Here is a 13,611-nt window from a genome sequence, read left to right on the forward strand (position 1 = left end):
ATCAAAAAATTAATTTTTAACCAACTTCTCAAATCATTCCTCAGTACATGGTAATATACTATTTACTTTTATTAACTCCTTATTAATTATTTCTTTAAAAAATAAACTAACCAATCATAAATGTGTCTCGTTTAGTGCAACTGTTAAAATAGATTACAAATTATAGTTTAACAGATTATAAATTATGATTTTAATTAGAAGTTGTTAACCTATTTGGTGTTGTTGTTGGATTATAGATTTAAGTTGCTGAGTAATGTTTGTTAAATAAGCTGTGAAGTAACTTTTTCAATTAATTTTTATTTTTTATTATTTACTACTTGTTTACATTTCTCATAAAAAAAAAATCTATAGTTTATTTCATTTTTCTATTTTTTAAAAAATAAAAGATAAAAAAAAAATCTAAGAGTATAACCGTAATTAACATGTCCACAGCAGAAGCTGATAATCAAAAGTAAGGGGTAAGCAGCTTTTCAGAATCAGTTCTTTTTAAGTTAAAATAAGTTGTTAGAATCAGAAATTTATTTCAAATAAATTTAACTAAATAATTCAAAATAACTTTTCCAAAAATAAAAGTTATAACTTGACTGAAAAAAGTCTAAACAAACACCCTGGTGTAAACTGGTGATATAAAAAAATAAAACAATGATAAACAAATTGATAACATATAATTTTTTAAAAATAAATAAATAAAAAGAGAAAAAAAAAAGTTTGAATTAAGGGTTTTAAAGAACTACTCACATTGAGAAGCATATGATGCAGTCAATTGACGTGGCAAAATATAATTGGGTAGGGTGATGCAAAGATGTAAATGTAATTAATGAACAAGTGAGAAAAAGTCTTGGTGTGTTCGATACATTAAGAGTAATTAAGCAGCTAAGCACTTCTTAATCCCGATTAACACGTCAATAATCCTCCGTTAGAGAGTAACCGACCGTTACATACGTTTTACTCGTCGTACACGACAATCCCAGCGTGTAAAATTTGTCTATACACAATTACCACAATACCCTCTGTCTTTAGAAAAAAACTTTTCCTTAAAAACTAAAATTTAATTTGGTAATAAAAAAATAATAATAATAAATGATCATTATTTTTATATCATTTTATCTTTTTCAAGGGTAAAATTAATTTTTAGAATTTATTTTAATCAACCTAATTCCTTTTTTTTATTATAAATATTTTCAAAAATCAAACCAATCAAGACCACTATTGATAATTGTGAAAAATGTAAATATAATGATTCTTTTATCAAAGAACACTTTATAATTCAAATCTTAAAATAAAATAAAATAATACACACACTATAAGTGTTCCTCCAAACAAAATCAAAGGAGGCTTTTGTTCTTCTAATTTTTCAAATCGTAATGGTAATTATGATTTACTGAGCTGTCAATAATGAAAAATTATTATGTGTATAAATATAATAGAGTTTAATATCTTAACTAATTATAGTGGAAAAATGGATAGGATTGAGTGTTGTTGAGCTCTATGAGAGTCATTATGAGTTTTATTTTGATAATTTGAATAGTTTATTTTGTCAAGCTTTATGTTTAGATCATTCACAAAAAAATAACTTGATTTGATAATTACAACTCTATGATTTTATTATACTTAGTCTTTTTTAAAAAAAAAATTGTAGGTAGTCTATTTTTTAAAAAGATAAATATAATAAAATAACATGACTTTGACTATCATATCAATATGATTTTTTCATGAATGATCTATATATAAAGTCTAATAAAATAAATTGTTCAGATAATAAACAAGAGACCCTATTGTGATGATATCCTCTCTCGTATAACATGATTATTTACAAGTAAGAGTAGAAAATTGCCAACAAAATTCGAATTCCAAATATTTTCACATCTCAAAATATTTTTATAACAAAAAAGTTAGGGCCCCAGAATTAGGAACTCATAATTTACTCAGAATGAGTATGTGTGGCGGAGATTAAATTGATGAAATGTGAAATCTCTGAGTGAAATGAATTTGAATTATTAATTTTTATTTCTAAGTAAATTTTGGATAAATAATTCTGAGTTTGTAGCCTTATTATTTTCATACAAAATGTTTACATCATTTTCCTTTTTATGTAATAAAATATAAAGGGAATTTCAGGACATTTGAGGGCTTTAAAGTAAAAGAAAAATTTCAAAATTAAAGTGGGCTATTAATGAAGGCCAGAACAGTGACTCCAATGTGTAACGGCGTTAAAATCTTTCCATAATCCGTCACCGTGTCATCCAATCCAAATCCATTGCAAGACTTGAATTCCAAGTCTGCTCTCTCACTCATCATTTTCTGTCTCTTTTCATGGTTACACCCAGAAAAAAAATCCGAGACTTCTGGAACTTGGGTCAAAAGTCACTGGAGCTGATGAGAGAGGAGACAAAGATGGGTTTTGGGTAGATTACACATTTTCCTGATCATCAATCAAAGCATAGCTTCAATTTTCCATTCTTTCTCTTTGGTAAGATTGCACATTTTCTTTCTTGTTTTTCCCAGAAAATGTTCATTGCTCATCACTTTCTTTCTTTCTTTCTTTCATAAACCCCACTGTTTCAATCTCTACATAATCTTAACTACTACTTCCTAATTTCAGAGTTCTTTTCTTGATTTTTAGGTTTTTGGGCTTGAGTTTGATTTGAAAGCTTTGGCATTTAGTTTCCATTGCACATTTTCTTTCCTGCTTTCCCAGAAAATGTTCACAGCTCGTATTTGACTTTCTTGCTTGAACCCCTTAGTTCCTAATTTCAGAGGCCTTTCTTGATTTTTAGGTTTTTGGGTTTGAGCTTGCTTTGATCTTTAGTTGCAAATTATTGGTGACTCAAAGAAAACCTTAATCTTTGTGATACTCGGTTGCTCTTGGTTAGGGTTTTGGTTTGGGTACTTTATTTCTTTGTCTTTATACATGTGGAATCTATTTACTCATATCTTGATGGCAATTCTTTAATTTCTTTGATTTGGGTATGTTCAAATTTAAGCAAAAACCTTAGATTTAGGGTTTTAGTCATATTTTGGGTCTTTGGAGGTCCTTAATTCCTGGTAAATGGGTTCCATAAAGTATGAACACTTTTGATTATTGATGATATCTTCATTTTACAAGCCTATAATCTGATATATAGGGTGCAAGGGTACTGACCTTGTATTAGTACAATGTCAATTGCCCGTGTTGCTCTTAGTCCAATTTACGAAGAGTCTTTGAATTTCCCGGGACATGTCTCTGGTCAACACGATCCCTGGTCAAGGGAGTCAATCTGGATATACCTAACTGTTGCTGGATCTGTGATTCCAATGCGTATTTTGGAGTCGGATTCAATAGCTTCTGTTAAGCTTAGGATTCAGAACTACAAAGGATTTTTCGTGAAAAAACAAAAACTGGTCTTTGAAGGCAAAGAACTGTCTCGGAACAATTCTTGTGTCCGGGACTATGGTGTCACAGAAGGAAATGTTTTACATCTGATCCTTCGGTTCTCTGATCTCCAAGCTATTATTGTTCGGACTGTATGTGGGAAGGAATTTAAATTCCAAGTTGAGAGAACAAGAAACGTCGGTTATGTGAAAAACCAGATTGCTAAGAAAGGGAAAGGTTTTGGTGATCTCAAAGACCAAGAGTTAATCTGTAATGGTGAGGAGCTTGAAGATCAGAGACTTATAGATGAAATTTGCAAAAAGGATGATGCTGTGATCCACTTGGTGTTCCGTAAATCAGCAAAAGTAAGCGCTAGACCTGTGGAGAAAGATTTTGAAATTTCAATCGAGGCGTTGGATTTGAATGAGAGGGGGACTAATGTGGTAGATGGGGGCCAAGATGAGTATGGGACACAATCTAAGCAGCTCGAGGTTGTGGCTGGGAAGCCACTGCAAGGAGATTTCCTTTTGGAACCTCTAATCGTTAATCCTAAGATTGAATTGCCACTAGTTATTAAGAAGCTAATTAACTCAACTTTTGATGGGTTGGAAAGCGGTAACCAACCTATAAGGTCTTCGGAGGGATCAGGGGGTGCTTATTTCATGCAAGATGCTTTTGGTCAGGAATATATTTCTGTTTTTAAGCCAATTGACGAGGAGCCCATGGCTGTAAATAACCCTCGAGGGCTACCCTTGTCAATAGATGGGGAAGGGTTGAAGAAGGGGACAAGAGTAGGTGAAGGGGCTTTGAGAGAAGTTGCAGCATACCTTTTGGATCATCCAAGGAGTGGTCCGCACTTGTTGAAGGACACGGGTTTTGCTGGGGTTCCCCCAACTGTCATGGTCAAGTGCTTGTACCGAGGATTCAATTTTCCAGAAGGGTATGAGTATGCTTCTAAGAACATTAAAATTGGGTCATTGCAGATGTTCATGAAGAATTGTGGAAGTTGTGAGGACATGGGTCCTCGTGCTTTCCCCGTGGATGAGGTTCACAAGATATCTGTGTTGGATATCCGGTTGGCGAATGCCGATAGACATGCTGGCAACATCTTGGTTCAGAGAGATAGTGATGGTCAGATTGTGCTTATACCAATTGATCATGGGTACTGCCTGCCTGAGAATGTAAGTGTGTTATTCTTCTTTTTTTAAACTATGTTTACTTGATATACTATTGTTTATGAAGCTATTCTATTTGACTGCTTATTTCATTTTGAGTACTAGATAACCTAAATGTCTCAAGTGGAAGGCCAATTTAATCACAGTGTAATGACAATTATATAATTAATTAGATACACAACTATAATGTAGTATATAATGTATATCTGTGAAATTCTGGTTTGGGACATAATTCATTTGATGCTCAGGAAGCCTGTGTAACAGTGATTGGAAGTTCCTAGTTCTATGCTTCAAACTAAACTAGGAAGGCTTGAATAAATTCAAAGGAAGCATATTGAATATGATAATTTTGTGTTAAGGCGTCAAACTAAACTTGGAAGGGTTGAATAAATTCAAAGGAAGCTTATTGAATATGATATTTTTATGTTTATGCTTCAATTTAAACTAGGAAAACGTGAATCAATTTAAAGGAAGCATATCGAATATGATATTTTTATGTTTATGCTTCAAACTAAACTAGGAAGGCTTGAATCTATTCAAAGGAAGCGTATTGAATATGATATTTTTATGTTTATGCTTCTTTGAACTATAATTGGAAGGCTTGGATCAATTCAGAGGAAACATATTTCTTCTGTTTCAGAACATTTGTCACATGGTCTTTTAGTAAACTTCGAATACACACCCAACCAAAAAAAAAAAAAAAACTTCGAATACCCAAATTTCCTTGTGAAAATGAGGATAACTTGGCTTGTCAGTTGTCAAATCATCGACTTTTGCTTTAGATTGATTTCATCATTGTAAAATGAAATCCTTTCCTAGTGTGATTGAATTGATTGGCAGGCCATGTATTAGATTGTGTCCCACACTCATCTTGGCCCCCATCTACCACATTAGTCCCCCTCTCATTCAAATCCAACGCCTCCAATGAAATTTCAAAATCTTTCTCCACAGGTCTAGCCCTTACTTTTGCTGATTTACGGAACACCAGCCTAATTTTTCCTTTCACTCTGTACATTATTATTATTGTTATTATACAGTGTGCTTATTATGTCTATGCATATATACATACAAAAACAATAATAATAAGCACACTGTATAATAACAATAATAATAATGTACAGAGTGAAAGGAAAAATTAGGCTGGTGTTCCGTAAATCAGCAAAAGTAAGGGCTAGACCTGTGGAGAAAGATTTTGAAATTTCCATGGAGGCGTTGGATTTGAATGAGAGGGGGACTAATGTGGTAGATGGGGGCCAAGATGAGTGTGGGACACAATCTAAGCAGCTCGAGGGTGTGGCTGGGAAGCCACTGCAAGGAGATTTCCTTTTGGAACCTTTAATCGTTAATCCTAAGATTGAATTGCCACTAGTTATTAAGAAGCTAATTAACTCAACTTTTGATGGGTTGGAAAGCGGTAACCAACCTATAAGGTCTTCGGAGGGATCAGGGGGTGCTTATTTCATGCAAGATGCTTTTGGTCAGGAACTTAGTAGCAGGAATCGTCTCTGATGGCGACGACTCCGAGGAAAAAGCGCGATTTTGCGCTTCTGAGGAAGGATCGCATCAGAATCGCGAATCTGAGGAGAGGGAAACGCGAATCTGATGCGGGAAGGGAGCACTATTGAGAGGGCAAGGAGAGTACCTGGTCGCTGGCTTCGATCCTCCGTTCGACGACTTCGATCTCGCCGTTTGACTTCCCCGTCGAAGCCCTAGTCTTCGTCCCTCTCTTTGAAGCCCTAGGTCTTCGTCTCTCTCTCTCTCTCGCTTCTCTCACCCTCGATCTCCTCTTCGTCTCTGTTGCGTCTCTGCTTCTCCCTCTCTTGATCTATGTTGCGTCTCTTCTTCTCCCTCTCTCTTTCTTCATCTCTGTTCTCTCTGTCTCTCTCTCTTTCTTTCCCTCTTCGATTTCATTATTTTATATAATATAATTTATCATATAATATATATATATATAATATAATTTATAAATTATAAATTATAATATAATTTATCATAAACAATATAATTTTTATTTGTAAAATAAAAAATTATTTATTTTATTATATATAATATAATTTTTATTTATTATTTATTTTTTTAACAATTATTTCTTAACTTTTTAACATATAATAAATTATCTAATTGTTTAAAAGAAATCTATTTAAATCATATATAATAAAAAAATCTTCAAAAATTTATAAAATAAAACATCTAATTTTTATTTATTATTTATTTTAACATAATTTATTATTCATTATAATAAATAAAATATAATTAATAAAAATAATACATAAACGCTCCTAATTTACGACTCCTCTAAGTGGCCACGTTCCCCCGCTCCCGCTCCCGCCCCCGCTCCCGCTTCGTGCAACTAAGGTCAGGAATATATTTCTGTTTTTAAGCCAATTGACGAGGAGCCCATGGCTGTAAATAACCCTCGAGGGCTACCCTTGTCAATAGATGGGGAAGGGTTGAAGAAGGGGACAAGAGTAGGTGAAGGGGCTTTGAGAGAAGTTGCAGCATACCTTTTGGATCATCCAAGGAGTGGTCCGCACTTGTTGAAGGACACGGGTTTTGCTGGGGTTCCCCCAACTGTCATGGTCATCAAGTGCTTGTACCGAGGATTCAATTTTCCAGAAGGGTCTGAGTATGCTTCTAAGAACATTAAAATTGGGTCATTGCAGATGTTCATGAAGAATTGTGGAAGTTGTGAGGATATGGGTCCTCGTGCTTTCCCCGTGGATGAGGTTCACAAGATATCTGTGTTGGATATCCGGTTGGCGAATGCCGATAGACATGCTGGCAACATCTTGGTTCAGAGATATAGTGATGGTCAGATTGTGCTTATACCAATTGATCATGGGTACTGCCTGCCTGAGAATGTAAGTGTGGGTTGTTTTGGGAAGTTGGTAAAAAGCTGGCTTTTGGCTTTTTACTAAGCTTTTTGGCTTTTTTGGAAGTGATTTGGGAAGTTGGTAAAAAGCTGGCTTTTTGCTTTTTAGTTTAATATTTATTTATGGTGTCAAATCAAATTAAAATGACTAAAATACCCTTACCCAACATAAGAGATTTATTTTTTTATTTTTTTTTTCATAGGCCCTAATTTGTAATTTTACGGCTGCGTTTTTGGCACTTGCCAAATGGCTTTTCTGGCGTTTTTGGCAGCCACGTTTTTGGACATTTTGTCTAAAAACGTGGCTTTTTACCATGTTCTCAAAATGGCACTGTGTTATTCTTCTTTTTTTTTAAACTACGTTTACTTGATATACTATTGTTTATGAAGCTATTCTATTTGACTGCTTATTTCATTTTGAGTACTAGATAACCTAAATGTCTCAAGTGGAAGGCCAATTTAATCACATTGTAATGACAATTATATACTTAATTAGATACACAACTATAATGTAGTATATAATGTATATCTGTGAAATTCTGGTTTGGGACATAATTCATTTGATGCTCAGGAAGCCTGTGTAACAGTGATTGGAAGTTCCTAGTTCTATGCTTCAAACTAAACTAGGAAGGCTTGAATAAATTCAAAGGAAGCATATTGAATATGATAATTTTGTGTTAAGGCGTCAAACTAAACTTGGAAGGGTTGAATAAATTCAAAGGAAGCTTATTGAATATGATATTTTTATGTTTATGCTTCAATTTAAACTAGGAAGGCTTGAATCAATTTAAAGGAAGCGTATCGAATATGATATTTTTATGTTTATGCTTCAATTTAAACTAGGAAGGCTTGAATCAATTTAAAGGAAGTGTATCGAATATGATATTTTTATGTTTATGCTTCAAACTAAACTAGGAAGGCTTGAATCTATTCAAAGGAAGCGTACTGAATATGATATTTTTATGTTTATGCTTCTTTGAACTATAATTGGAAGGCTTGGATCAATTCAGAGGAAACATATTTCTTCTGTTTCAGAACATTTGTCACATGGTCTTTTAGTAAACTTTGAATACACACCCAACCAAAAAAAAAAACCTTTGAATACACAAATTTCCTTGTGAAATGAGGATAACTTGGCTTGTCAGTTGTCAAATCATTGACTTTTGCTTTAGATTGATTTCATCATTGTAAAATGAAATCCTTTCCTAGTGTGATTGAATTGATTGGCAGGCCATGTATATTTTCAGATTTAATTATATTCTCATTTTTTTGATCTCAATGCAGTTTGAAGATTGTACATTCGACTGGCTGTATTGGCCTCAAGCACACCAGCCTTATTCACCGGACACCATTGACTACATAAGATCACTCGATGCTGATCGAGATATTGAACTCTTGAAATTTTATGGGTGGGACCTACCACTTGAGTGTGCACGCACGCTTCGCATTTCCACTATGCTTCTGAAGAAAGGTGCAGAGAGAGGACTCACTCCCTTTGCCATTGGAAGCATCATGTGCAGGGAAACCTTGAAGAAGGAATCCGTGATTGAGCAGATTGTTCAAGAAGCACAAGAAGCTGTTCTCCCCGGAACAAGCGAAGCAGCATACCTTGAATCTGTGTTACTGATCATGGACCGCCGCCTTGATGAGCTCTCCCCATGAGGCTGCCACTAGTAAATAGGTAGATGTTAAGAAAATGTCAATATATAATCATATATGTTTGGTGTTCTAAAGTAATTTGGTTTTGTGTTGGAACTTTATGTCCTGTAACTTCTTTCTGTGTTGTGCTACCCTTTTCCACTGCCACTACCGGCCGCCCCTGGACACCAAAACAGATAATAATATTTTAACGAAAATTTGTGAATTACTATCTTGGTGTGCTTAATTTTTTTAAGGATAATTTGCCCAATGATCGGTTTAGTTTAAGTGAAATTTTACTTTGATCTTGCTAGTTTTAACTTCATCAATTTAAACTTTATACTTTCAATGCGGTTCCTTTGTTAGTTGCTAATATTTTGGACAGAAAAAGAACATGTTTGAAATCAGTGGAATCGAAAGGAAATTTAAAATATTACAGGAGTGTTTTATTTATTGATTTTTCTTGTGCTGTAATTGTTGAAATTTTCACTTGAGTTTCATATCATCTTGCCTTTTTTTTTTTTCAAAATACTAACAACAAATGACAGAAGGTCTATATTGAAACACAATTGAAAGTGTAAAGTTTAAATTGATAAAATTGAAATTATGAGGATTGAAGTGAAAATTTATTTAAATGCAGAGGACTAAAACTATAATTTATTATTTATTATTTTGTTTTTAAAAATGCAGTTTTTAGCTGTAGAACTTGAACTAATATTGCTTATTTTGCACATTTTATGGTAATATGGGTTTTATCATCTTTAAATTTCATAAAGTTGTAATTAGGTTTAAGATGAAACAACTCCTGTTAAAGGGTTTGGATTTTGATTTTGATTTTGAATTTTTTTTTTTAAAGTTTTAAGAGCCATCTTTTTTTGGTCGGCAATAACATAATTGTTTACTTTACATTTAATGCTGAATTTTTTTTTTTTTTTTTTTTTTTTTGGGGTTACATCGGAAAGAAATTTAATGCTGAATTCAATTTCCATTAATCCTTATAAAGGCATTTATATCTTTTTGTATTAAGATTATTCGTCAGGTTTCTTTTCTTCTATCACAGATAATTTAAGGAAAATGTGTTGGACCCCCTCAAGGAGGCACTCCCTTTGACCCCCTCTCTTTCTTATTAGCCGGTTTTTTTTTTTTTTTTTTTTCTTTTTTTCCTTCTCCTCCAATCACCACCCGCCACGTGTATATAGGGGGTGGTGGGTGTGGTGATTGGAGGGGGTCTCAATCACTTCCCATAATTTAATACTTAAATCAAATCTAAATATGTTTGAACTAGTGTTGAAAAATAATGAAAAATGACTTTTCTTATTTTATTTGATTGTTAGCTGTGGAATCATAGTATTTGAAATTACATTTCAACTCTTGTAAAATCTTTTAATTCAGCTCTCATAATTTTTTTTAAAAGTTAACTTGACCGAAACTGAAATGTATTAAGTAGATATAAATTTAACATGTTCGAGAATCTGAAAACAAATAATCTGAATCTGTATTAAGTAGTTATAAACTTTGAAACTATTTGGATTATATGTCTGATATTTGTTCTTCCAGTGGGTTGTTTGCGGTTGATAATGGTCATGGATTAAATCTATTTGATAATTGAATTTTTTAAGAAATTTAATCCAATAACTTTTTACTTATTTATTTTTCTTATCTTATTGATAAATTTTGAATTTGATTTCAAAATTGATTTTCGTATCATACTCTTGTATAGTTCAATTTAGAATCTTGAATAAAAAATGAGTAGACGGAATAGATTAACTAATTTTTTAATACGTAAAAATTGTTACAAAATAAAATTACTCATATTTGAAGTGTGGTTGCACGGTATGATAGTTCAATCTTAATTTAGATTATACTATTTTCTAACTGTCAAAGAAAATGTATGAATTGATGGTTGTGACAAAATAAAATTTGATAAACATATTAAAAATGATGGACATTACTATGTTCAGATTGGTAAATGAAAAATGAATAAAAATATGAAAAAATTAGTCTAAGGTCCCTCTGTCATTTTTAGTAATGAAAGAGATTTACAATATTACTTTGTAATATCTAAGATTCCTCACTCCACACCCATATATCACAGAGAAATTTGACTCTCACAAATCAAAAATCTATTGGGAGACAGTAAGAGAAAACGAGGCCGAAAGCCCAAAAATCCCAAAACCGACTCCCCGAATACATCTGGCTAGCAGAAGTGGATGGATCTCTTCAGAATAATGTGAAAATAAATAAAAAAAAATAAGGGTGAATTATATTAATAGTCCTTATAGTTTGAGGTTTGTGTCACTTTAGTTTTTGACTTTTCAATTATGATACATTTGACCCTGAATTTTGAATCTTGTTCCAAATAAGGACAATTGAAAATATCATTAGATTTTTTAAGGGTAAAATCATCAATTTGATAAAATATAAACTAATTTGACAAAAATAAATGTCAAAAAAATATTTTTCAATTTTTAAAAATTATTTCTACCCACTAAAGATAAAATTATGAAAAATTGATAAATCTTTTAGATATTTATTTATATTTTTTACCAAATTAATTTTTATTATGTGTTTGGGTGATAATCATGTAAAATTAATTTTTAAAAATTAATCATGTAATTTTTATTAATTTTGATTAATTTTACATAATTTTATATTTAGTGGATAGAAATAATATTTAAAAAATTAAAAATATTTTTTTTGACATTTATTTTTGTCAAATTATTTTATATTTTATTAAATTGATGGTTTTGCCCTTAAAATTAAACAATTGTATCCCTAATTGTCTTTATTTGAAACAAAATTCAAAATTCAGGATCAAATATATTACAATTGAAAAATTAGAGAGTAAAGTGACACAAATCTCAAATTATAGAGACTATTAGTATAATTTGCCCAAAAAACAAACTTCTTATTTGTTATTTGGAAGGGTAAACACCAGTTAAGTATGGTTTTAGCAATGGTATTTTTTTATGAGTCAATGACTACAATTATCACATTTGCAAAATCCCCTTGTAAACATAAATTTCAGAACATGAAACTTCATGTTTCGGATCATCTACCATGTATATCATCAAGAAAACAAGACTAAAACTTACCCGAATCCATCGATGAACGGTTAAACGGAAGCGTTTGATTGTCAATAAAACCTTTGATATTGACTTTGTTAAAGCCTTCTAATCCTTTCCCTTTGGTGCCTTATGTTTCTCCTTGAGAGGATTTAGAAAAACAAACAGTGTTCTTATTTTTCCACCTTAGGAAGGAATAGGGACCATAACCTTTTAAAGGTTGTAATTGGTTTTCATAACTGAAAGATAATGAATACCAATAAATTAACCATTATTAGTTTTAAAACTGAAAGGTAATAAAAACCAATAAATTAACCATTATTGGTTTTAAAACTGAAAGGTAATGAAAATCAACTTTAACCAATATGTTTTAATTTCTATTTCTGCCCCTCATAGAAATAGAAATTATACAACTAGTATCTACACATTAGGTCCATAACACATATACCCTTAAGCCTATTAACTAAATTGAATCACTTAAATTGCAGGCTTTTTATAAACGATAACACCACATTTAATTATGTGGTCCCATTGAGACATTATCTAACAATCTCCCACTGGACCACATATGTATCTTGAAAAATGTGCTTAACTTTAGTGAGCTCAGAAATTTGTTATCATAACTTGAGGGTATCCAAACAATCTTGTCCATTAACTATATTAATATAGGATCAAAGCGGTCTTCGTTACATCAATCGTAACTCGACCCACCAATGGTCACGTATACAAATATAGCTAAATGACATAGATCAATCATGGATGCGTAGCATGGAAATTACATGTGATGTGATCCATACATGCCTATGTCCAACTGGTCCTACTTAACTTTATTGAGATCAGTACTTCAAAATACGTAACAGAGTGTAATAAACTGAATACTTCATTTCTGCAGAAATTAATCTAATTACATAAATAAAACTCAAGGCTGACAAAAAGCAGTAATATAAATACAAACTCCCACTAAACCAGAATGTTCTCAAATAGAACAACACCCATATGAGCAGTGTGCTCATGAAAGACCTTGGGTGGTAGTTTCTTCGTAAGTGGATCCGCTATCATGGAGTTTGTCCCAATGTGCTCTATGAAAATCTGTCCACTTTGCACTCTTTCTTTTACAACTAGGAACTTGATTTCAATATGCTTTGATTTTGTCGAGCTCCTGTTGTTATTGGAATACAAAACTGCAGACTTATTATCACAATATATCTTAAGTGGTCTTTCAGTGCCTTCCAAAATACGCAATCCAGTGACAAAATTCCGCAGCCATATCCCTTGGTTTGATGCCTCATAACATGCTACAAACTCTGCAGCCATGGTGGATGAAGCTATGAGCGTCTGCTTTGCAGACCTCCAAGAAATTGCTCCGCCAGCTAACAGATAAATATAGCCTGATGTGGATTTCCTACTATCTTGGCATCTAGCAAAATCAGAGTCGGAATATCCAATGACCTCTAACTTATCCGATCTCCTATATGTGAGCATATATTCCTTTGTTCTTTGTAAATATCG

General features: G+C 32.4%; 1 protein-coding gene across 2 annotated transcripts; it reads left to right on the forward strand.

Annotated features, from left to right (window-relative positions):
• The first annotated feature begins 2,241 nt into the window (after positions 1–2,241).
• Positions 2,242–9,266, forward strand: LOC114280824 (phosphatidylinositol 4-kinase gamma 3). 2 transcript variants are annotated; one of them, XM_082882087.1, is made up of 3 exons: positions 2,242–4,533; positions 6,888–7,388; positions 8,684–9,266. In XM_082882087.1, exons 1-3 carry the CDS (start codon positions 3,157–3,159, stop codon positions 9,059–9,061), a joined length of 2,256 nt encoding a protein of 751 aa, XP_082738213.1. In that variant the 5' UTR covers positions 2,242–3,156; the 3' UTR covers positions 9,062–9,266. The 2 variants fall into 2 exon arrangements, with proteins under 2 accessions (XP_082738213.1, XP_082738214.1); XM_082882088.1 differs by having other exon boundaries at positions 2,245–4,533; positions 7,191–7,388.
• Positions 9,267–13,611: the final 4,345 nt, after the last annotated feature.

Source organism: Camellia sinensis, chromosome 8, assembly GCF_055761805.1.
Source record: "Camellia sinensis isolate YWXY chromosome 8, ASM5576180v1, whole genome shotgun sequence".
Lineage (NCBI taxonomy): Eukaryota > Viridiplantae > Streptophyta > Magnoliopsida > Ericales > Theaceae > Camellia > Camellia sinensis.